At 40.2% G+C, this 25,651-nt stretch overlaps 1 protein-coding gene across 2 annotated transcripts in view; it reads left to right on the top strand.

The window, feature by feature from the left end:
- Positions 1 to 25,651, top strand: part of LOC137301841 (aquaporin-9-like) — a 61,913-nt gene continuing 36,262 nt past the window's right edge. The window contains exons 1-2 of one of the 2 annotated variants that reach the window (XM_067971506.1): positions 7,015 to 7,600; positions 9,820 to 9,946. In XM_067971506.1, coding sequence (XP_067827607.1) covers positions 7,496 to 7,600; positions 9,820 to 9,946 — 232 coding nt within the window. In that variant the 5' untranslated portion in view covers positions 7,015 to 7,495. Of the gene's footprint in view, positions 113 to 7,014; positions 7,601 to 9,819; positions 9,947 to 25,651 lie in introns of those variants that run through there. The other variant, XM_067971507.1, reaches the window with a different exon arrangement.

Here is a 25,651-nt window from a genome sequence, read left to right as displayed (position 1 = left end):
AAGAACACACATGTTGTGGGGAAAATGCTGGAGTCTATAATTAAGGATAGGGTGACTGAACACCTCGAGAATTTTCAGTTAATCAGAGAGAGCCAGCATGGATTTGTGAAAGGTAGGTCGTGCCTGACAAACCTGATTGAATTTTTTGAAGAGGTGACTAAAGTAGTGGACAGGGGAATGTCAATGGATGTTATTTATATGGACTTCCAGAAGGCATTTGATAAGGTCCCACATAAGAGACTGTTAGCTAAGATAGAAGCCCATGGAATCGAGGGAAAAGTACGGACTTGGTTAGGAAGTTGGCTGAGCGAAAGGCGACAGAGAGTAGGGATAATGGGTAGGTACTCACATTGGCAGGATGTGACTAGGGGAGTCCCGCAGGGATCTGTCTTGGGGCCTCAATTATTCACAATATTTATTAACGACTTAGATGAAGGCATAGAAAGTCTCATATCTAAGTTTGCCGATGACACAAAGATTGGTGGCATTGTAAGCAGTGTAGATGAAAACATAAAATTACAAAGCGATATTGATAGATTAGGTGAATGGGCAAAACTGTGGCAAATGGAATTCAATGTAGACAAATGTGAGGTCATCCACTTTGGATCAAAAAAGGATAGAACAGGGTACTTTCTAAATGGTAAAAAGTTAAAAACAGTGGATGTCCAAAGGGACTTAGGGATTCAGATACATAGATCATTGAAGTGTCATGAACAGGTGCAGAAAATAATCAAGAAGGCAAATGGAATGTTGGCCTTTATATCTAGAGGACTGGAGTACAAGGGGGCAGAAGTTATGCTGCAGCTATACAAAACCCTGGTTAGACAGCAGCTGGAGCAGTTCTGGGCACCGCACCTTCGGAAGGACATATTGGCTTTGGAGGGAGTGCAGCGTAGGTTTACTAGAATGATACCCGGACTTCAAGGGTTAAGCTACGAGGAGAGATTACACAAATTGGAGTTGTATTCTCTAGAGTTTCGAAGGTTAAGGGGTGATCTGATCGAAGTTTATAAGATATTAAGGGGAACAGATAGGCTGGATAGAGAGAAACTATTTCCACTGGTTGGGGATTTTAGGAGTAGGGGGCACAGTCTAAAAATTAGAGCCAGACCTTTCAGGAGCGAGATTAGAAAACATTTCTACACACAAAGGGTTGTAGAAGTTTGGAACTCTCTAACGCAAACGGCAATTGATACTAGCTCAATTGCTAAATTTAAATCTGAGATAGATAACTTTTTGCCAACCAAAGTTATTAAGGGATATGGGCCAAAGGCAGGTAGATGGAGTTAGATCACAGATCAGCCTTGATCTTATCAAATGGCGGAGCAGGCACGAGGGGTTGAATGGCCTACTCCTGTTCCTATGTTCCTACAATTTCAATGAGGCTAACCATCAGGTGCACCTGGATGAAATGCCACAAGGAAGACAAAAACTACCATTAGACCAGGCAGGCCACTGATCAGTGTGGACACAGATCCAGGGTCTAGTGGAATGGTGATGGCTGGAGGCAACCTGCATGAGGTTACCATTTTTCAGGATAGCATCCGGTCTTCCCCCTCAGAGCACCACATGAGTGGTATGTAGGAGGCAACAAGCTCCAGAGATGCGGCCAGGAGAGGAGGGTCACTTCAATCTCATGATCCTTTTGCACCACAAGAACAACCAACCATCTCTTATGATACTGGCCCTCAGGTTGCATCTAGGAAGAGCACGAGAATAAGAGAAAGAAGGGCACGTTTAGACATCAAGACGGTGTGAAAGAAACAATGTATAATTTGAAAGGCAAGATTCCCTGAAAGAAAAATAGAAAAAAAAAACTGAGCATAAATGAACTACGTGACAACTTAATTGAATTACTTTATAGCTTTAACCAAGTTGGACCACAATTACTCATAAATCCCCGTAAGCATACTAAATACAACGTACTTTGGAATAAAGGGAAAGATGAGACTCTATAAACTTAAATGAGAGATAGATAATTCATATCTGATCTGTATGGGACAAAAGATTTAAAGTACATAGGCGAAGCATGCCAAAACCAAGACAGGAGCAAACCTGTGGCATTCTGGCAAATTGAACCAAAGTCAAATGGAATTAAGGAACATCCTTATGGTTATCCAACTACATTAAGCAGAATAGCACACTTTACTAGGTTTACTATCCATGAGATCAGAATACTATCCATTCTATCTCAGAATCAATGTTTTAAAAGAAAAGTAAGTATGGTATAAACAGAATACACAATGTAGAGCAATGAGATAAGAGGGTGAACAACAACAATGTGCATTATATAATGCCTTTAACTTGGTGAAACTCCTCAAGGCATTTCACCAGGGAGGGAGGGGAGGTTGGGCCGAAGCAGGCTTTGGGGGAAAAGTTAATGAAGGTGACTAAAAGTTTGATCAAAGAGGTTTTTGAAGCTGGATGGGTTTAAGAAAGCAGTTCCTTTGCTTTTTTTGGGGAGAGAATGCAGGGGTTTGATGGCTGAAAGTTCTGCCATTGATTGTGGAGCAGTGGGAGGGCGAGATGCACAGTAGGCTAGAGTCAGAATAACAGAGGGTATGAGGTGATGTATAAGATTGGAGGAGATTGCAGAGGCAGAACAGTGCAAGACCATGGATGGATTTGTAAACAAAGATGATGATGTTGAAATCAGTACAGTGGGAGATGGGGTCAGTGATATGGACAGGGGTGCTAGGTGAGATGAGCTTATTTGGGATAGGATATGGATAATGGAGTTTTGAATGAGTTGAAGGTTGCCCTACAAAAACTCCCCAGGGTAAAGCTGTGGAGGTCAACAAGGAAAGTGTTGAAGAAGTCAAAGTTGGAAGTGACAAGGCAACGGATGCAGATTTCAGCATGCGTAGGAATGAGGTAGGAATGAAGGCAAGAAATGCTACACACCATCAGATTCAGCCTGAACAAACAGTTGAAATGGGCATGCACAGCTTATGGCAGAAAAGAACAGGATGGCTTTTGTCTTATCAATATTGAGCTGGAGAAAGGTAATGCTTATCCATAAGTTAATGTTGGACAAATATTTGGACAACACATATGAATCATAATTCATGGCTCTTCATCACGTGTCCTCAATGTACTGACTGCTCACGTCTTTATGCTTTCAAAGGACATTTTTGCATTGGATAAAAATCAGGGAAGAGTAACTATGAAGATTCCAGGACTTAGGGCTCCATGTTGGAAGAAAACATCACAGAATTGAACTTATTTTCATTAGAGTTCTCTAAAATGATGATTGGTATGGATAATGTGGAAGTAAGCAGGTCATTTAACTTAGACTATGATTGCAGAACTAACACTTGCTCATGGCAAGTAGATGATGCACTGCTTTATAAGAACAAGATTTTTAATAGACAACAAGTAAATCTCCCATGGCGTTACACACAGAGGGTAAACAAGTGTAGTCTTCAGGTGAAGTGGAGTTAGAGGGCCGGGCTAATTGGACCAGGGTGTAATTCAGTCTCCATTATAAAAGTCATACATTCTGTCATACGTTCTTATTTTTATTTAGTTCTTTGATTTTATATATTTGTAGTTAAATATCAAAATTTACGGCAATTTGTGAAACAGAAAATTAGAGTTGGTTGGAGTACAGGTGTTTCTCTGCAGTGTGGGCTGAGAAGATGGCAGACACAAAACTGAGGCACTGCAGCACTACCACAGCAAGGAAGGTGTATTAAAATGTTACATTATAAATATGGACATAGGAATTTATAATAGAAAGGTTGACACAAAAGTGTAGCAAAAACATGATAACTGGTAGTAGGAAGGAAGTGATCACTGGCATGAGATATTTAATATATTGTATAGATATATTATTCTGCTAAGGTAAGCTATGTTTATTTAAAGAAACAATGTCTAATTGTTGTTAAGTAAAGACAAGTTCAGGTTATTCAGAGTTTCATTATTGTTTGGTCAAAGAACTCTGAATTATAAAATGCTTGTTAGTTTTTGTTCAAAATGAAAGACATCAGCATTAAGTTTAAAAAAAAATTAATCCACTATGAGATCTGCATGTGATGTTTGTGTACACTGGTGTACCATCTTTAATATGTTATAGATCTACTGTTGTGCTATGACAGTAAATCAGAGGTTATACTGTTCTAAAGAGGGTTGTTGAGGTATATAAGTGAGAGAGAGTTGAAGAGTAAGATTCAGATCTCACTGGTTCTGCTTTCAAAAGGATACTAGCACAGCATTAAACATTTATGCAGGCACTAAGGACTATGTCAAGCAGTCTGCAGCAGATGCTGGCTTGGAGTGGAAGAGTCCACAACCTAAATATGCAGTACTATGTTGAATGACTTTGCAGCACTTCAGTCCACCCTGGAGCATACGGCAGCTCCAGGACATCCGTAGCAGAGACCTCTGTGACAGGAGCCCCAAATACAGTTTGTGCTTCTTCCATGGATGCTCAGATTGCTGCCATAGAGCCCTGGGATACTATATTGGAGATGGTTGTCTTATCCAGCCTGCAAAGGATTGTGGCTGGATTGCAAATGAACATCACACAAGGCTTCATTGATATCATTGGTACCATTAGGTCTATTTTCCTGCAGGTCAGTGGCCACTTGGAGGCTATGGGCAATACTAGTGGCACTACAGGAATATGCACTCATGATGGTGCTGTCTGTTAGCCCCCTCTAATGTCTGCACATGTTGCAGAAAGCAAGCAGAACCAGGCTGCCCACACAGCAGCACAAAAGGGTGCAGTTGCCATGAGACGAGGATGATTTCAGTCCCAGTAGTCTCAAACAGTAAGAGTGCAGTCAGCTAACTCACGCATTCCAAGTACTGTGGTATCACTTAGAGGAAGCACAATCTATGGGTCTTGATTGCACCCATCTCGCACTGGCACCAAGGAGAAGCATACTGGCAAGAAGAATCAGGCAAATATGCCATATCAGTTTTCATTACAATTATGGTTACATTAAAGTTGTTGTGCATACAGATGTTATTCTTGGCAAGGTTTGGAAGTTGCTCTCATCAGGTAACACAAATCATATGCCAAGTGAGGTATATTCATCTCTGTCTGAAAATACAGGTGTGCAGGTACTGGCAGGTAGGCACAGAGCATTTCTCATGCAGCCTGACCTGCCTGATATCCCTTTCTTGGTTGCCCACTTTTTCTTCCAGTTGGGGGATTCACAATAGAAAATCCATTGATGCCAGTAATGATGCTGAGGGCACAAAATTAAATCTTTTACATGAATGGCACAAAACCTCTAGAGAATCTAAATGCCCACAAGCTAAAGAAAAAGAATCGAATTGGCTGAAGACTGGCATCTGTGATGCTGGGGGCCTCAGGAGGAGGCTGAGAAGGATCATCCACTCGGGACTTCTGGCTGAAAGTAGATGCAAACACTTCAGCCTTATCTTTTGCACTCACGCGCTTGGCTCGGCCATCATTGAGGACGGGGATGCTCATGGAGCCTCCTCCTCCTGTTAGATGTTTAACTGTCCACCACCATTGGATTTGGCAGGACTGCAGAGCTTTGACCTGATCTGTTGGTTGTGGGATCGCTTAGCTCTGTCTATAGCATGCTGCTTCCACTTTTCAGCATGCATGTAGTCCTATGCTGTAGCTTCACCAGATTGCACCTCATTTTCAGGTACATTTGCTATATGCTCTTCTACAGTCCTCATTGAACCAGGGTTGGTCATCTGACTTGATGGTGATGGAGGAGTGAGGGATATGCCAGGCCATGAGGTGACAGATTGAGGGGGAATACAATTCTCCAGCTGCTGATGGCCCATGGGTGCCCAGTTTTGAGCTGCTAGATCTATTCTTAATTTATCCCCATGATGAAAGATGTTCCCTGCCCCCATTGAATATGGAAAATTTGTTCCTGCCTGTGCCTCTTTTCTGGGCCAATGGAAATGACATCATAAAATTAGGCGGAGTTAAACAGGAATGGAAGTCCCACTCATTTCCACTCCCGCTGCCTGAGTTACAAGGGTGCAAGCGGCTGAGTGTGGAAAATCCAAGGTTACATTTCTCACTAGCTTTCCAAAGATTTCTAGCCATTCTGGATTGAACTTCACTGGGATTGTTCTTGCTCTCTTTCTATGAACTAGGAATTAAACTACTGAAAACAAATGTGACATTTTATGAGAAACTTAGAAATCCTTTTACACTATGAGGAAATATACCCTTCCACTTTCACTCAGAGAATGCTACTGATGCATTCATTGAAATTGTGCATATCCCACCTGCTCAGGTTGTGACATTTCCCTACAACCGATCCTTCAGCTCTGAGGAAAATGTAAACCCCAAGCCCAGGTTTCTGAGAGAGGCTTGGGCCTTCAAACAGAAACCTTAATGAAGACACCAAACGACAAAGTTTTAAGTAAGTTTAATGATGTCACTGTGAAATATGCAAGCTTTTATAAACCTTTTGGTCAGGAGGCTAAGGGAATTGATTGGTTCATTTGATTCACCTTCTGCCTTCTATTAAATTTGCACATCGATCAATCACAATTTGCATATAACCAGTCAGGTTGAAGAAATTTAAATTGAGAGATGATAAATCTAAATATGGAATTGTCCCACAGACATTTATCTTGGCCGCACGTTAAGGACAGGAGTTTGGAGTTTTATAACCTACAGAAACTTACCTGTGAATTACCCTCAGAATGTGCCCATTTAGACCACTTCCCTACGTGAATTACCTGAGTCTTAAAGGGACAAGGAAAGTTAAACAGAGATCTGTTTTAGCAACTAAACATTCCACCTGTGGTCCAGACCACCCCTAACAGGGACCTGGAGAGATCAGCTACGACCTGTATTATGTTAGCTTCTATTGGGTAGCTAATCTGCTGCAATGTAGTGTTCAAATCCTTAAACTGGCAGCCTGTCAGCTGGACTTTACTAATCGCCAATGTCTCCCATTACGTGCAGTTGTTATCAGAGCTCCCTTCTTTTGACAAAGTCGCTGCCCATTTCTATCAACACTCCAAAACAAAAAATAGCGACTTTGAAAAGAATCCGCTAGCCCCAGTTAGGTGCACCAGAGTAACTGGCAGCTTTGGCCAGTTGACTCTATCTCCAACCCAATAACTATTTTACTCTCGATAAACGGATTTACTCCTCGGGAAGAAATAATGGTTCCACAGTGTGCATTGCGAGAGATGGTAATCATTAACTGGGACTGCTCGAATTTCGGGAAAGGTGCAGATGTTCATTTTTCTCCAATGTCGATAACTTTCCAAGTGTTTTCCACCTGATTGCATTTGGAAATCACCACGGGCGAGGGAGCCGAAGGAAAAAGAGAGAAATATTTCTGGTCACTTTGAGAGTGGACCGAAGGGTTGTACTTGTGCAAATATTGATCTGATCTCGATCGGCGGTGGAACACCGTTATCAGCCCATGCCCAGTGTTTGTTGCCAGTGACGGAGTTCAGAGCGGTGTATTGTTAAGAGACACAAACAAGAATCGGTTTCCTTCCCCAAGAAAAAAAACCTCAGGCACTAGCGATGGAATTACCGAGACAGAGGAAGAGTCTGATCGACAAATGCAAATTAAAGAATAGCTGGATAAAAGAAGGGCTCGCCGAATTTCTGGGAACATTTATACTGATTGTAAGTATTGGTGATGATGCATTTTCATGTAATGTCAGAGGGCACTGCACCCGTTAAGTTTCAACCCAGTGCACCTCGTTCCGGACTATCGATCAGACACACTTTACCCCAGTTATTCTATAAATGGTTGTAAAGCTCGCTCTTCGACCCGAGTTCCAGCAAATTATAAATCAGGACGAAATATTAAATTAGGACATGCAGGCTTTTGAAATTTTATGTCGAGGTGCGAGAATGGAATAAAAAGTAAATTTCAAACGAAAGACAATCTATAAACAAACCTTGTACTGTATATTAGCTGATTTTTCTCATCGCAAAGAATAGAACCAACGTCGGTACACCGTTGAGTGAATAACCTTTCTCCATATGTTATTCACTTGGAAGTTCACACTGATAATTATCTGTGGCATAATTTCTCATATTCTAGTTGCAATGGACAATTGCCCCGAACATAAAGGTGTTTGATATTAATGCTGTTAGTTTGCGGTAAGCTGATAGATCGTTAAGCTAACAGAAAACACTGCTATGTAATTTATGTGTAATTGGTAACATTGCAATCTGCCAGCAACTCGTCAGATAACGGGAGCAAAATCTAGGATCATTCAATTAAAGAAAGAACTTTAATTGGGGCGTAGGAACAGAGAGATCTGGGGGTGCACATACACAAATCTTTGAAGGTGGCAGGACAGTTGAGAAGGCTGTTAAAAAGCATATGGGATCCTGGGCTTTATTAATAAAGGTGCAGAGTACAAAAGCAAGGAAGTTATGCTAAACCTTTATAAAACACTGGGGTATTGTGTCCAATTTTCGGAAGGATACCAAGGCCTTAGAGAGGGTGCAGAAGAGATTTACTAGAATGGTACCAGGGATGAAGGACTTCAGTTATGTGGAGAGATTGGAGAAGCTGGAGTTGTTCTCCCTAGAACAGAGAAGGTTAAGGGGAGATTTGATAGAGGTGTTCAAATCATGAACAGTTTTGATAGAGTAAATCAGGAGAAACTGTTTCCAGTGGCAGAAGGGTTGGTAATCGAAGGACACAGATTTAAGGTGATTAGCAAAAGAGCCAGAGGTGACATGAGTAAACATTTTTTATGCAGCAAGTTGTAATGATCTGGAATGCACTGCCTGAAAGGGTGGTGGGAGAAGATTCAATAGTAACTTTCACAAGGGAATTGGATAAACACTTGAAGGGAAAAAACTTACAGGGCTGTGGGGAAAGAGCAGGGGAATGGGACTAATTGGATAGCTTTTTCAAAGAGCTGTCACAGGCATGATGGGCTGAATGGCCTCCTGTGCTGTACCTACTATGATACTATGAACTAACTTGCATTTATATAGCGCCTTTTATGTCCTCAGAACATCCCAAAGAATTTCACAGCTACAGAAGTACTTTTGAAGTGTAGTCACTGTTATTTTCATAGAACAGCACAGATGAAGGCCATTCGGCCCATCGTGCCTGTGCTGGCTCTTTGAAAGAGCTATCCAATTAATCCCACTCCCCTGCTCTTTCCTCACAGCCCTGCAAATTTTTCCTTTTCAAGTATTTATCCAATTCCATTATTGAATCTGCTTCCACCACCTTTTCAGGCAGTGGATTCCAGATCATAACAATTCGGATAAAAATAAAATTCTCCTCATCTCCCCTATAGTTCTTTTATAACCAATTTGGGCACAGCAAGGTCCTACAACCAGCACTGAGAAGAACGACCAACGGCATGAATTCCCTCGGGGCATATCCGGCTCCACTGCTGTATCTTCAGAGGAAACCCCAATTCTGCATGTGATCAGGTTTCCGCTGAACCTTCACTCAGATTACAGCTGCGGAGTGCGAGAAGGCCCGAGGGAATTCCCAGTGCAGAACATCTGTTTCCATGATGTTGGTTAAGGATACGGGGAGAACTCCCCTGCTCTTCGAATAGGGTTGTGGGAATTTTTACCTCCACCTGAATAGCCAGATGGGGCTTTGCTTTCTTTATGAAATTCTTTTGTGTGCTCTTTTAATGGAGACGTTAACTCATTTACTTCAAATGTGTTTCCTCTTCCATTAAAATAGTAACAAGGGGAATTTCATGCATTCATATTAATGTGTCAAGGCCATTGCATTTTAAATGTTTCACATTTCATAATTTTTTATACATTAAAGAGATTATGTTACAGTGTCTTACACATTATATCTTTAAAAGTAAAATTGTAAACATTGTTCAAAATTCTGTATATTGCAGCTGTTTGGTTGTGGTTCAATTGCCCAATCAATACTGAGCAGAGGAGTAAGTGGTAATATGCTGACCTCTTCCATTGGCTTTCCATTTGGAATTACCATAGCTGTTTATGCTACAATAGGAGTGTCAGGTAAGTGCCCAGCATTATCTTGGATACAGTGAAAGAGCTGGTGGGCTTTAAATGTTGAAACAGAAGGTGGATAATCTGGCAAAGCTTTAATTAACTCTAGATTTCCTATTCCAGCATAGAACTAATGACTCCTGGACTGTTAGCATTATTGAAGATAACAGAGGTAACACTTTGATATGTGAATGTAGCCTTGAGAACACAGGACTGTATAATCCTCAGAGTGCTAGCAGATTCGGAAAAATGACTCTCCTTGGCCAGCCTGTTTTTTATAAAATTTTTAGCTCATACACAATGATGTTGAAACAAAAACTAATATTTTAATAGTACAACTTAAATGTTAGGAGTAACTCTTTGTACTATTAATTCTTTGCAAATAAAATCCACATTAAAAACATTAACTTTAAACAGTTTTAAACACTTGACTTGTGCTTTTCCTGTCCTCTTTTACTGCATTCTCTTCATCCTATTATTATTTTAATAATTTTTACTTTATTTAATATAATCTGTCCTAATACATATTTGAATCTTCTTTTTTATCTAAACAAATAACAGAAAATGCCCACTCTGTTACAGTTTTGGCTTCTCCCAACTATTTATGTTCACAACCACAAGACAACTTCCATGGGGAGGCTCACACCTTGTATGATCCAAAACTTATAGACCTCATGGATGGAGTGAATGGACGAGTGTGCCACATAATTATCCTTTTCTTGACTTATGCACTAGAAATTATGTACAGGGTACCCACTATTCCCCGAGTACTTTGATAGGTGGAAAAGCATCAGCTGACAGATGGTATTTTCAGGCTAAGCTAAATTGATATTTGTTAAAGTTGTAAATTTATACTGAAGCAAAATAGAAATATAGTATTGAACTCTCACTCATACTTAAAAAGCATTTTCTGAAACAAAAAAGTATTTTGGAATTCTCAGATTATTTTTTCAGAGTCCTTTAAATTGGTGGATCTTGGATTATTTTAACATGGGTGCTTCAGCCATGGAATTGCATTCCATCGCTATGACATAACTCCGGTTTGGCTATGTGAAATATAAAAAAGCAACAAGCTACAATGATTAATTCTGGTCCAAGCAACTTCTGGTGCCTCAAAAAAAAAAGCAGACCCACCACAATCAGAAAGTCTTTTTTGGGGGAAAAATGTAAACATTTTCTCAGCAGCCCAGATATCAAAGAATTATTTCTATTATTCTTGGTGGATGGGAAGTGAAAAAAACTCTCCTGACTGTCTGATAAGTTGTTTCATTGTGTCAAGCTTGAGTCAAAGTCATTGGAATTTTATATCTGGACAGGCCCCTTGTCAACAAGCCATCAAATATCACACAAATTGGACAGAAGTTCTATGCTGTTAACATATAGTGAAACCTGTACAAACGAACACCGTCAAAAAATGGACACCTGCAAAAAATAGGCACTTATTGACAGCCCCAAATCACCTACGTTGTAAAAGATACAAGCTGCACCTTGAAACCACAGACATTCACAAATTACGAACTACAGACAGCCTTCAATGCAGTACATTTACAACTTAAAATACGGGACACACAGGTAAGTGTGAGTCAGCAGCAGGTGAAAGAAATGGCTTTTGGGGAATGGAGATCTCTTTAATCTGTATCCATAATGGCAGAGAAAAAGCTCAATCTCGTGGGAGAGATGGAGGCTGGAGAATTGGGGCGTGGGGGAGAAATGGAAGCTGGGGAATGGGGGCTGGTTGGGGAGAGATGGAGAGAATTGTTTCCCCTTTTCCTCTACCTCGGTTTCCCAGCTTCACCTGCTCATGGGTGGCCTCCTGGTTCTTGGAACTTCTCACACAACAGCTGCTGGCATGAAACCACAAGTAAAGATTCTCAACTAAGGGGATCCAACCTTTATTAGATAAAACCAACAAGATTTGTAGAAGTCATGTGATCTGATGTCATGTGAACTTACATCACATGGTCCCATAACGTAGTCAGAACATCATGTGATCAAACCTCCAGGAATGCCTCCAACCAGATTTGGCAACCCTACTTCTCCAGGACGTCAGGTACTGAAGAGCTGCTAACCCCTTACCCAGCACTTCAAACGTTGCAGCACACAGAGGGAGTGAGTCCCGCAGGGGTCTGCAAAACATTAATTCTCTCCCCCCCACCGCCCACCCCCCCACACACAATTTGGCTGGGATCTCCCAGGCACTCCGGCCCCACATCAGCACCTCGCCCTGTGCGGGCTGCCAATGTAGCAAATCCTAGGCTCAGGACATTACCTTCCCACAATGGGAAAGGAGCCCAGGTAGGCAATGAACTGGGAAACCCAACAAACAGAAAATTAACTGAAATCACATCCCGCTGGCAAGGCTTCAGAATTAGGCATGATCCCGGGTGAGGGCAAAACAAAAAAGAAGGAAGGCTACAGGACATACAGCCAATCCTGGGATATTTGGCTCATCCAGTTTACAATGATCATTTTGAAAATAAGGACACCTGCAAATAAAGGACACTTGATTCAAGTCCCTTTGGTGTCCCTAATTTAAGATCTCACTGTATAATGCCTCCAGACACAAGTGTATATTTGTTCTGCCTACTGGCGCTCCAGCTAAAAGCAAATCGTAGAAACTACAGTCATGGGTTCTATTTCTAACAGCTTAGTGCCTTAACTTCATATGAAATTATATAATGGGCTCAATTTTAAAATGAAAGTCCAGGTGCATTGGGGGCGGGAGGGCAAAGAAAATCATGATGATTTGGAACAGGCAGGATTCCCGGCTCCAAGATGCTGAAGAACACGCACAACCCAGTGTCATCTGGGTGCGCGCGCCGTTCCCGAACCCAGAAGTCCCGCGGGCAATTAAAGCCGGCGGGCTGATAATTAAAGGAGCAAATGTACCTCATTGAGGTCCTTAAGGTAGATTAGTTTTTGCATATTGGACAGTTAAAAAGATTTTGATCTTACCTGGGCGGCTTTCCCACGGCTTCCGATTCACGCCTGGCGAAACCAGGCAGGAAGGCCGGATCAGTGAAAAATAAACTAAATAAATTAAATAAAATTACATTTCTTATTATGTAAAGAAAAATAAACATACCTTACAAACGATATCACCTACACCCTCCCCCCTCCGATGTCTGATGTCTTCCCCCCCTCCCCTCAATCTCTCTCCCAATGATGGAAGACATAGCATCAAATTAATGCACTGGGGATATGGGGAATGGAAATATTACAAGACTGACAGATTACAGCATATATGTTAACTGGAAGATTTTTAGACTTGGGCTAGTACTTCTGGAAAAAACACACATTGCAATATTTACACAAATTTGTCATGTTTTATGAAAAGTTAATAAACTGCCCATTAACCACATTATATGACTATGGCCAAGTATTTATGAAATGTTAAATGTTCTTTCAACTCAAGTTCGTTCTTTCTTGTCGCTGACCAAGAATCAACTCCCAGCACTAAAGTACAAAATCCTGACAGAAAAGCAAGCGTAACCTGGACACTAGTTTTATTTCAGAACAATTTCATGCAAGTTTCTTGTGCCAGGATGATAACGGTAGGAGGAAAATAATGCATGATGAAGAGAGCCTGGGCCAGGTGCTTTGGAAACAATCCATAATCAGATTATCTCTCTCCCAACGGCCGATGAGGCTCTCTCTCTCTCTCTCTCTTTCTCTCCACTCCCACCCCAATCTCGGATGTGTAGCTCCTGTCGGCAATCAGCCTGTCAATCAGGCTGGCTGCCTGGCGCGAAACCCGGAAGAGGCTTTAATTGGCCTCATTAGGGTTGTGATCACCCGCCTACTCCCCTTCTGGGTTTGGCGCCCGCAAATCACCCCCACCCCCGGACTCTTCCCGCCGGCATATTAAAATTGTGCCCAATATATTTTACAACATTACGCAGAACAGAGTCTGGCACTGTCATATGGCCCTTGCCTACTCTCTACCTCCTCTTGGCTTATAAATAAATTTGGTGATGAGAGAAACTAGTAAAATTGGGCCTTCATTGGTGAAAATTTGGCCCCAAAGAAGTTTAAAAATGTTCACAAGCATCAAAAAAATTGCAAAATGCAACAAAAAAAAATTACTGTAAATTAAAACTTTGCATTGCGACCCTCAGTCTCATAAAACCTAATAAAAGGAGGGGCAACAGGTTAAAAACAAACCCAACAAGGTATATTTTTTGTACAGCCAATCAAAAGTTCAAGGTATGAAGATATGAGGAGGTCAATCTCAAATAAAATTGTACCAAATCCAGAAGGCTTGCCACTAGACAAGTAGGAGCAGTAAACATTTGTCAAGTTGTTAACTGCAGCTATATTTACACATGGGGAGAGAAAGAGCTGGAGATCCATTCAACCTACTTTGTTTTTCAATATGCTTTTGTGAGCTGGGCAATCCCTGGCTATTTCTGTTAACAGACTCATTCAGAATGGCAGCTTAACACACTCTACCCAAACTCAGGCTGAACACTGCCTAGAACTTGTAAGTGAGTCAAGTAACATATAAGTAAAGTGTGGAAATATCACATTTATTAAATCTCTGCAATTGCTATGGAGGCTTATACATCTGTGTCATGTAGAAAAGGTTGATTCTAAGAAACACAAAAAATTCTGAAGTATTTTTTTGACCACCTCAGCCTAGTCTGGCAAAATGGTTGGGACCAGGGGTGGATTTCTTAAGGATTTTTTTTGAAGAAAATAATCCGTTATAAAGGAACTCAGAAAAATTCTTTAATGCTTTCCCAATGTCAACCATTCAGAACAGCAAAGTACAAAGGCTAAATTCTATTTATATTAAGTATTTTACAGTGAGTGATAATGTTTGTTTGGTGAGGTATCTTTCAGTATTTCTCCACATCATTACAATTTTAACTTCCAATCTATCCTGTCAATAATTTTATATTTTAATCCCAAACTGCAGTCCAGTCTGGGAGGGAAAAGATATGGACATTTATTGAACATGTGGATGATTTGATAAAATCACACAGGGCTTTATCAGTTATGAATTATGATATGCCCACACCCATTAGATAAGCTACACAATGTAAAACTCACTGCATGGACAACAGTGAGTCACCTATCACACATGTAAACTCTTGTGGGGACTGAATGACACAATAGTTTAGTACGCTGTTCATTCACCTCTGGAGTTTATATCCAAGCTCTAGTGATGGGATGAAAGTCTCCTCACTCTGCTGGTTGTGGAGCTCTTAAGTGATTATGCTGTTGTTTATGTGCTGTGTGTTTGTATCCATAAAGAATAGCTATGATCAGAGTTATTTATTTCCATTGATCCAACTTGTCTGTGCATAATAATATAAAAATTATGAACACCCTATGCTACCCCACTTCTGTGGGTTGTCTTGTTTGATTTAAAATACTTTTCTAACTCCTCTCTCCCTTATTCCCTCCTTCTCACACTTTTTTGCTGCATACATGTAGATCTTTCTTTACTTCTTGCCTGTCCCTACAGGAAATTGGGGTTTGGTTTCTGACCTCTCCCCGTGTCTGGGAATTGGTCAGAAGAGCTGCTCATCAATCCTGGTGATCCCTCCCATTAGAATTACCTTCACGCATAGCTTATCAGGAAGGTACAACCCCTGCAGTGTGAATGTTTATTGGAAGTCCGTGGGATGAGATAACGACTGTCGTATTGTTCCTGACCATCCAGAGCATCAGTATCAATGTCTGGCCTCGATTTTATATATTCTGGATATGCCTGCAGTTTATGGAATCCGTTTTAAACTTGTGCAAATCCACTTTGTTTTAAAAACCCAACACATGAAAGTAACTTTTTTTTCCAAAACTTTTCTGTAGAAAATTGGTTAACAAATCCCCAAATGTGACAGTGCTATATAAATGCTTTTTTTTTAAGGGGAAGGGGGAAAATTGTCAGGATTTTACCAGGGAGAATAACAAGGTGGACATGACATTAGAAGAAGAGATCAAAAAAGATATAAAGACATTTAAGGTTGAAAGGGGGAGATAATTGATAAACTAACCAAACTTAGAGAGGATAAAACCGCTGGGCTGGATGGATTGCATCTGCGCATATTAAAAGACATTAGGGAAGAGATAGCAGAGGCACATTATATATATATATATATATATAAAAAATCATTAGAAAAGGGAATAGTGCCAGAGGACTGGCAGACAGGTAATGTTATTCCTGAGTCTAGAAAGGGAGATAGAACAAGTCCAGGGAACTATAGACCAATTAGCTTAACGTCGATGGTAGGAGACATAATGGAATCTTTACTCAAAGATGTAATAAAATAAATCTAGAAAATGAAAATATAATAGAGTAGTCAGCACAGATTTCAAAAAGGAAGGTCATGTTTGACAAACCTTATTGAATTCTTTGAAGAAGTAACAGAAAGAGTAGACAAGGGTAATGTAGTAGATGTAATATATTTGGATTTTCAAAAAGCCTTTGATAAGGTACCACATTGTAAATTCATGACAAAGGTCAGAGCATGTAAAATCAGGGGGACAGGTAGCAGAATAGATACCAAGCTGGCTACAAAACAGAAAAGAGTGAGTGGGGTTAAGGGTAGCTAATCAGACTGGAAAAAGGTGGGAAATGGTGTTCCACAGGGATGGGTGCTGGGACCACTGTTGTTCACAATTTACATTAACGATTTGGACTCGGGAATCAGAAGTGCAATTTCAAAATTTGCGGATGGCACCAAATTGGGGGATATAGTTAATACAAAGGAAAAATGTGTCAAAATGCAAGAAGACATGAATAAACTTGCAGAATGGGCATGTAATTAGCAAATTAATTTCAATATAAATAAGTGTGAGGTGGTGCGTTTTGGTAGGAAAAATAAGAATACTACATACTGCTTGAATAATAAGAGTCTAAATGGGGTAGAGGAGCAAAGGGATCTCAGGGTATAGATACACAAATCACTAAAAGTTGCGATGCAGGTTAATAAGGCCATAAAAAAGGGAAACCAAGGACTGGGGTCATTTTGAGTATAATTTATAGCATTTGTATGCTCCTTAAGGGACCTGATACATGATACGGCATCATTAGTTTTTTCCAATAAGCTGCTCAGTTCTGCATTTGTTGTAATGCATCCTACCTGCATTGTATATAAACTTGAGCATTCCTGCAACTCCACAAAAAGGGAGAAAAAATGAACCATTACTTAATGCACAATTAATGTGCTAAGAGCAAATTAAACCCCATGGAATGGATTTGTACAAGTAACAGCACCTGCTGATAATTCTTTGAACACACTGTAGAAATGCACATGTAGAAGGATAAGGGTTAATAGACATTCAGGTGCCATTAAATACATTACAAAGGGAACAGTGCTCCTTTGATCATTAATTGATGCAAAGTATATTTTCTAAGTAAATGAATTGGATTGCAGTGAATCTGCCCTTTTGAAAGCTTCAAAAATGTTAAATGGTCAATTGTCGGGTCCATGTAATGTATTACAATGAGCTCAATGATTTGGATTAATGTTCCATGGAAATAAATGCATTTATTTTTAGAAATGTTCTTTAAAAGAACAAATGCTTACTGGTCTGTTTACTCAAAGGGTAAATGATGTTTGCAATTCAAGCAACTCTCTCTGATAATGTTCTAAATCAATAAGGTGAAATTCTTCACATCTTTCTGTTTTGTGAGCTACTACCTCCTATGCTCAGAGTTGACCATTTATGTTAGTGGTATGGAATAGATACAAGAAACTAAGCATGACCAGAAACTTAACTGGATCAGCCACATAAATGCTGTGGCTACAAGAGCAGGTCAGAGGCTGGGTATTCTGCGGTGAGTGACTCACCTCCTGACTCCCCAAAGCCTTTCCACCATCTACAAGGCACAAGTCAGGAGTGTGATGGAATACTCTCCACTTGCCTGGATGAGTGCAGCTCCAACAACACTCAAGAAGCTCAACACCATCCAGGACAAAGCAGCCCTCTTGATTGGCACCCCATCCACCACCCTAAACATTCACTCCCTTCACCATCGGCGCACCGTGGCTGCAGTGTGTACCATCTACAGGATGCACTGCAGCAACTCGCCAAGGCTTCTTTGACAGCACCTCCCAAACCCGCGACCTCTACCACCTAGAAGGACAAGTCAGCAGGCACGTGGGAACTGCATGTTTCCCTCCAAGTCACACACCATCCTGACTTGGAAATATATTGCCATTCCTTCATCATCTCTGGGTCAAAATTCTGGAACTCCCTACCTAACAGCACTGTGGGAGAACCTTCACCACACGGACTGCAGCGGTTCAAGAAGGCGGCTCACCACCACCTTCTCAAGGGCAATTAGAGATGGGCAATAAATGCTGGCCTTGCCAGCAACGCCCACATCCCATGAACGAATAAATAAAAAAATCCACTCTACATTAGTGCAAATTCCAATATAAATCTGCGATACTCTGGAGAGGAGTCATATAACATCCTATCCTGTCAGTTAGAGTACCACAGTGCAGCGACAGCCAATCTGCTCTATTTACTATCCATCTCCATTCCTACCAATTTTCTCCTCCTCCAATTAGTTTACGATCACTGTTAAGTTCTTCAACCACTGTAACCTCAATATTTTTTAAAACATACTTTGACAAGTATCTATTCTAGATAGAATAAAAATAAACATGGCAGTGTGTTTACAGGCTGCAACACTTTCTGACTATCAGTGACATTCATAAACTGCTGGAGCTTCTCTCTCACCATTTGTGAAACCCTCCGAGCCTATCAAAGTGACGCAGCTTAGATGACCTTGGACCTATGGTTCCCAAAACTTTCCACCTCTGGGCTTTCCTTGCCTCATGTTTGGGTCTGTTGTAGACTAATTGGGGTAGATCTTGACTTTGTGCGATAGTGTGAAACAGGTGATAGCGATTCTTCAGCCTGTTGTACGTCTCTCCCGATTTTTATTTCTATGGACAATTGTGGAACAGGTTAAAATAGCAACAGGTCAGCTCCCGGTGGCTCCAGGGCAGCAAGTGACCTGGGCAATTTCCCTAATTGGCTCAAAGTATTTAAGAAAGCTACAGCTGGTAATTCTGATCACAACTTGCCAACATCCAAAAAGGCGTTTCTTGATAGCTTGAAAGGAATACCAAACATAAGGCTTGGCTGTATGACGACTAGCCATAATAGTGTTGCTATCTCAGAAGATATCTCACCAATCAAACAATCCAAGGGTTATCTTCAGGGTTGCAAATGGATGATCGCTTTTGTTGGATTTTTGACTGATTATGGGGAAGTAACCTACCAGCCACTATCATGACTCAAAACTGTCCAGCAAGGGAAGTTCAGCTGTAATTATTACCATCTTAAGTTTCTTAGTCTGTGTAAATTTCTTTATTACACTTCATACAAACACTAATGAGCAGAACTTGGTGTTGATATGAGACACAAAAGAAATACATAAGTATATTGGTAAAACAATGTAGAAAATTATAAAATGTATTCCTAGGGCCAAAGAATGACATGTCCAACATTGATTCAAAGTAGTTTGAAAATGATTGCCACAAAAATAAACAAAATTTCCAAGATAGATTAAACACCTCAAGACACTGAAAAGCACATCAATGATTCATTAAGTAGCGCTGGAGAAGAAAATTGTCTTAAGGGTTTCCAAACAATGTAATAATGTGCTGGAGGAGAAATTTCTAACCTAAGTAGATCAATGGCCTTTGCAATAGTCTTCCTTATGCATCATTGGCTTGACACATCCTCTGGCTTCAGTGATTTTGGTGAGTTTTATCAAACTTACCTTTGACTACCTCAGATAGTACAGTTTCAAATATTATTGCTTACTGGATAATATTTCACAATAATACATCAATACAAGCCATTTTAATCATATGTAAATGTTCTTGGTTCATAATCAGTTGCTTTTGCTTAGGTTCAACGCAATCAGCTTTTTACAAAGTCTTATTGCAATGTAGTGGTGGAGTTTTCATTCGCATTTTTTGTCAAAAAGTACTACTGACTTGTTGCTTGCAACTTGAGTTTTGAAAACTTTGCAGTGATACTGGTGTATGCCAATGTCTGCTGACGTCGTTTGAATGTGCCGTTGTTTTGGCACTATTCAGGTGTTGCTATTCAGTGAGTTATAGTGAGGCACTGTACGAAGTGAGAGAAGTATTTAAAATTATTAAGGGGTTTGATAGGGTAGACATAGAGAAGATGTTTACCATTATGGGGGATACCAAAACTAGGGACCATAAATATAAGGTAGTCACTAATAAATCCAATAGGGAATTCAGGAGAAACTTCTTTACCCAGAGAGTGGTTAGAATGTGGAACTCACTACCACAAGGAGTAGTTGAGGCGAATATCATGGATGCATTTAAGGGAATGCTTGATTAACATGAGGGAAAAAGGAATAGCAGGTTATACTGATAGGGTTAGATAAAGATGGTGGGCCAAATGGACTGTTTCTGTGCTGTATGTTCTATGTATAGTCTTTGAATTTATATACAGTTCAGTGTCAATTATGCAAATTTCATGTCAATATATCTCTATATATGATTATTCCACCCTTTCGTCTTTGGGAGCAGAACAATACAAGTCACTGTGACCTTAGAAGAAATTGTGTGTCCATCACAAAACATGGGGTGGCTTAGGAAGGCATGGAGATGGAATAATTACAGTGAATATGAACAGGCAGTGAGAGGCAATGTCTTGTATGGAGGTATCTTTCCAGGGCAATACACATAAAAGGGAAACAGTTTTCAGTCGTTGAGCGTTCTTCCCTTCAACAGTGTCAGAGCCCACAAAAGGAAGGTTTAACCCCTTATGTCAGAGGCTAGATAGATTTCTGGTTACTGCCAACATAGCTTCAGCCATGTGTATAGAGACAGAAATACGCTTCAAAATGTTTAATTATGTTGTGGAACTCGGTTATTGCAGCACGTTGTCTCCTTGATCAATATGCTGCATGCACTCGTTAATACTCCACTCATCACTTCACAGGGGTGCTGCCATTCAGACCTCTATTCAGCTGCCTGAAAGTGATCTTCAGGGAAATTTCAGCACATCGTCTGGTGTGACTGTGGTACTGTTCCACTCCATCATGAGAGTGGCCTTGTAGAAGGTACCTCCATTGAGGATTCATCTCAAAAACACATGGACAGTGGTGTCTAAATCTAGCAATTGTACATAGAGTTATTGCAATTTAATGTTTAGATTATTTTCATTTATTTACCTCAAAATTAATGTTATCCAACTATATAATCTTTAGATGTTAAATCAATCTGTAAAACAGTACCTCAATATTTTAACTTAGTACTACTGTGTTGTTTATTTTTGACATTCATGTATTTTAAGTTTAAAAGTTATATAGTCAGTACATGATTTATCTTTAAAATGCTTACAGTCCATTGCATTGTTTAATCTGTAAGATGACAACTACCTTCTGAAATCACAAGGCTAAATTGGTAACAAGACTAAGCAGAAATGGAAGTAACAGAAACACTTGGGCTGTCTATTGGAAGTATGTGTCACCAAAGGACCAACCTACTTCTCACTTATACCTAGGTTCCTACCTGGTCATTCAAACCAGAAGCAATACCTATAGCACACAGAACAGTTCTTATGTGATTTTGATCAGCTGGATCATCCACTGTAGAGAGGTATCATTGTGATCAGTCACCTTCTCTGTTCTATGCACATCTTGTTTGGTAGTTGTGGAGGAAGGACATGGAATCTGTGGTAGAGCAATGGAATGGTGCAACACTCCAACCCTGTTTGATGGCTGACAAGGTGGAGATGGTGTAGTATTTTTTAAAAAATTATTCTCAGGATGCGGGCCATGCTGGCAAGGCCACATTCATTGCCCATCCCAAGTTACCCTGAGAAGCAGGTAGTGAGCCTTCTCTTTGAATCCTTACTGTTCTTGTGATGACAATGCTTCCACACTGGTGTTAGGTAGGAAATAGCAGGGCATTTATCCAGTGACGATGAAGGATTAAGTCAAGATGGTGTGTGACTTGGAGTGGGACTTGGAGGTGATGGTATTCCTACAATATTGCTGCTCTTGTCCTTCTTGGGGTTAGAGGTCACAGGGGAGCGAGATGGTAGCAAGGACGATGGCCTTGCTTTTCACTCGTGGGCACCTTCGTTGTAGGACAGAAGTCAAGCATCCCTGGAAGGAGGTAGAGGAAGAGTCAATGAGGGCTCAGCCGATTGTTACTGGCAGTTTCAGCTCTATGGTACATATTAGCTGCAGGTGCCCTCACAACAGATGGCACAGTTCTGCACCTGGCTGCTGATCCAGAACCTGTGTTGTCAGTCTTTCACAGTCATTGTCAGATAGGTGCATCTTTGCCTGTAAATGTGGGTGGAAGGGTACTAGCAAGTGGGTGAAATCTGCCTGTGGTGCTGTTTGACTTTCCTGGCATCTCGCCATTGCTTCTCCTTTTCTTCCTCACAAAACATAAGGGAAATTCCCATTGGGAAACCCATTGTCCCAGTATTGTGGAATAACAAAATCAATGGACAGTGCCAGAATGCTTTGCACAATGTCTCCTGACTAAGTAGAGATGCAAAAGAAAATAAATAATAATTCTCAAGTTGCTTCTACTATAGAGCTCTTTAAATGAGCTTCTGTAACCAGCATACCCTAAAAGCCCTTGATATTCATTTTATTTGGGATTGTAGATGACTGAGTATAACATGGGCATAAACACGGGGAAACTAAATAATACAATTGGTGTTAATTTTAATATAATTAACCTGCAAACTGGTGGGTGCTTCTAGCACCTGATCAGAAAATTAAATGAGGTTTTAAATGGGCATAAATCTAATGTAACAGATCTCCACCCATTTTACAGATTGGTTGCAGACACTTTGCACATATTAATTGGATGTAATGGATGGAAAAGCTATCCTGCAATTTTTTTTGAAGAATCACTCAGCCAGGCTGTTCCAGCATGGGCAGGGTCTGTTGCTAGGAACAGTTCGGTGGGGTTCAGGCAGTCACAGATGTATCTACTTGACCTCCATGACAGCATATAAGGAGATGATAGGCCCCTGATATTAGGACAGCCCAATATTACATGTCTGGAGACTTGATAAGGAATTAAGGGTTTTTCAGGACCCTCCTTGAATCCTGTTTATTTTTTCTTGTAAGGGGATCAACTTTAACATAGCATGTCACCTCCCTGTGAGAGTTTCTGGGAATTCAACCACCTGCACAATTGTAGGCCATGTGCATTTATAGGACTAATGGTGATTCCCAGCTTGGAGAAATCATCCCTCTGTCCTGCACGCCCTCCATACCTTTGAGACTACACAGGACTGGGTCAACTGGCTTTGACTGTGGGAGGGAGCAATGGTCAGAGTGGCAGCAGGCCTCAGTTGTGGGAAGCAGCTGTCAACTATTGGCTCCCCCTTCCCCCTTCCCCCCCTCCCCAGAGATGCTATAGAAACTTACATATTCTCTGAATGAAACATTTTTATTCTAATTACTTAATTTTCCTCATACTTTTTTTCATGACCATTCACATTTTGCCTAAAAGTTATCCCTGCGTTTGGTAATGCAAATTGATATATGGTTATTGAATAGTTCCTGGAATCATCTATCCCACAAGGTTTAATTCACACTATATTATAAAGACATAAAATGTATTTGTCAGAACTATAAATTTTCACAAGCACACTTTGCAAAGAAGCTCTTTCCATTTTATGTAACAATGCAATAGCAGTTACTAGACTCATTTTATAAAATGTTGGCATTCACCAAAATATGCAAAGCTCATTGCTTTACTGCTATATTTATAATGGAAACAATCCACAATATATTATATTATAAAAACGATGTAATTTCCTTTCCTGATTGCAGATAGGATAGTTCTTAATCCTGGTTTTGACCAGCTTAAATTCTGCCCATGGTGGAAGATTTATGGTAGATGATCCAATTAACTCCTTGTTAAGTTGGATTTGCCTCATTTTATTTGGCTGTTACTGAATTTTGACATTGCATAGAAAATCTTTACAGCCAAATGATCACAAGATGGGTTACTCCAATTGGCAGAAATTTAGCCAAAACCCAGTTTTCCACTAAACTACCAATTTCTCACTTGGTAGAAAATGGATGGGGATTTTATGAAAACCTAAATTTATACCCTTTAATTTGAATAGATGGAAAATTGCACGGGTTGTGAGTCAGGCGCACTGACACGTGTCTCTGAATTTCCATTATATAAACCTGTTGCGTGAAGCTCTCCATTGGGAGCACTAAATGATAAAATGTACACTTATACATAATGCTGCAAAACATTTGATTCAAACAGCCAAACACTGTTATGCATTCAAAGATGAAAGATACGCTGCAGCATTTGGTAGACGAAGAAAATCAGGCAACTAAAAGGACAGAGGCCGGTTCTATACCAAATCCCACTATAAAAAAAATTCTGTTACTCATCCACCAGGAGACAAATCTGAGATTACTTTAAAAATATATAATTGTCAGACAGATTTCAAGGATTGGTGGGATATAGTTGAATCTGTTTCCAATACCACATTCCATTTCACTCTTTGAGAAGGACTGAGTTACATGGGAAATTTCAATGGACAAAGCAAGGTTGATGAACACTGTATTTGCTGTAAAATCATCTAAAATTCAGGATCAATATCAAAAGTTCTGCCAAAGTGCAGCAACTTATTCAGCTGAGTCAAAACCCGGCCAACAAAGTTAAACATTTGCTTTAAAAAAAAATTGATTCTGGAAAAGATATTGACTTTGATGTCATACATTCTTAGTTCCTCAAAGCCCTATCTAAGGAATAAGCTGTCATTTGGTGCTGGCCTATTGAGTGGAAAGAAGCAAAAGCCATGCCTACCAATAAGAAGCAATCCTATCCATAGCCTAATAACTATGAACACTTAAATCAACATTATGGAAACCATTGTGATTAAGAAGCAGTTGCAACATCTCAATTACAGCAAGCTGCTACCTGGTTTTCAATTTAGTTTCAAATTAAATTAGTTGACTTGTGATGTTCTTGGTCGAGAAATGAAAATATAGCCCTGAACATTTCTGGAGCTTTTGATTTAGCCACATTGTAAATCTGGCCTCTTACCTGGTGAGCTACTGAGCTGGATAAGTGACTTCCTCAGAGAATGAAAACATTGGTACAAAATAAATGAACCGTATCAAACCACCTAAACAAGGAAAGCATATTTAGCCTCATTAAATTTCATTATTTTATCATTGATCTGGTAGATGTGATATTATCCTTTACATATTCTCTACAGAGTTAACTCACATCTGGAAGAAACAACAAGTTTGAATCACTGCAGGCAAATATAGACAGAAATAGAGACAATCAGATAAATGACATTCTGGGGTAGCAAATCCACTAACTTAGACAACATGGACTGAATCCACATTAATTCGCTTTTGATAGGTTTCAGAATGCCATTTCAAAGATGTAGCCATTCTATTTTACTTCCCTTTGGCATTTTCTCCCCCTCAGCTCCTCACCTTAACTTGGCCAACTCATATGCTAAAGCCTTGTTCACTCCTTAATGCCTTTAGCAAATGCAAGGTTCATTTACCATAGGAGAAAATTACAGATCTCTGAATCCCAGTTTATTTTCCCCAAGAGTGAAGAACTCTATTTCTGCAAAGCATTTCTACATTAGGTCTTAACTCCACATGGTTGGGAAAAGCAGGTCAGGCACAGATCAGCCATGATCTATTTGAATGGTAGAACAGACTCGAGGGGC

The sequence above is a fragment of the Heptranchias perlo genome, chromosome 34, assembly GCF_035084215.1.
Source record: "Heptranchias perlo isolate sHepPer1 chromosome 34, sHepPer1.hap1, whole genome shotgun sequence".
Taxonomy (NCBI): Eukaryota; Metazoa; Chordata; class Chondrichthyes; order Hexanchiformes; family Hexanchidae; genus Heptranchias; species Heptranchias perlo.
This window is presented reverse-complemented; position numbering and strand designations above follow the sequence as displayed.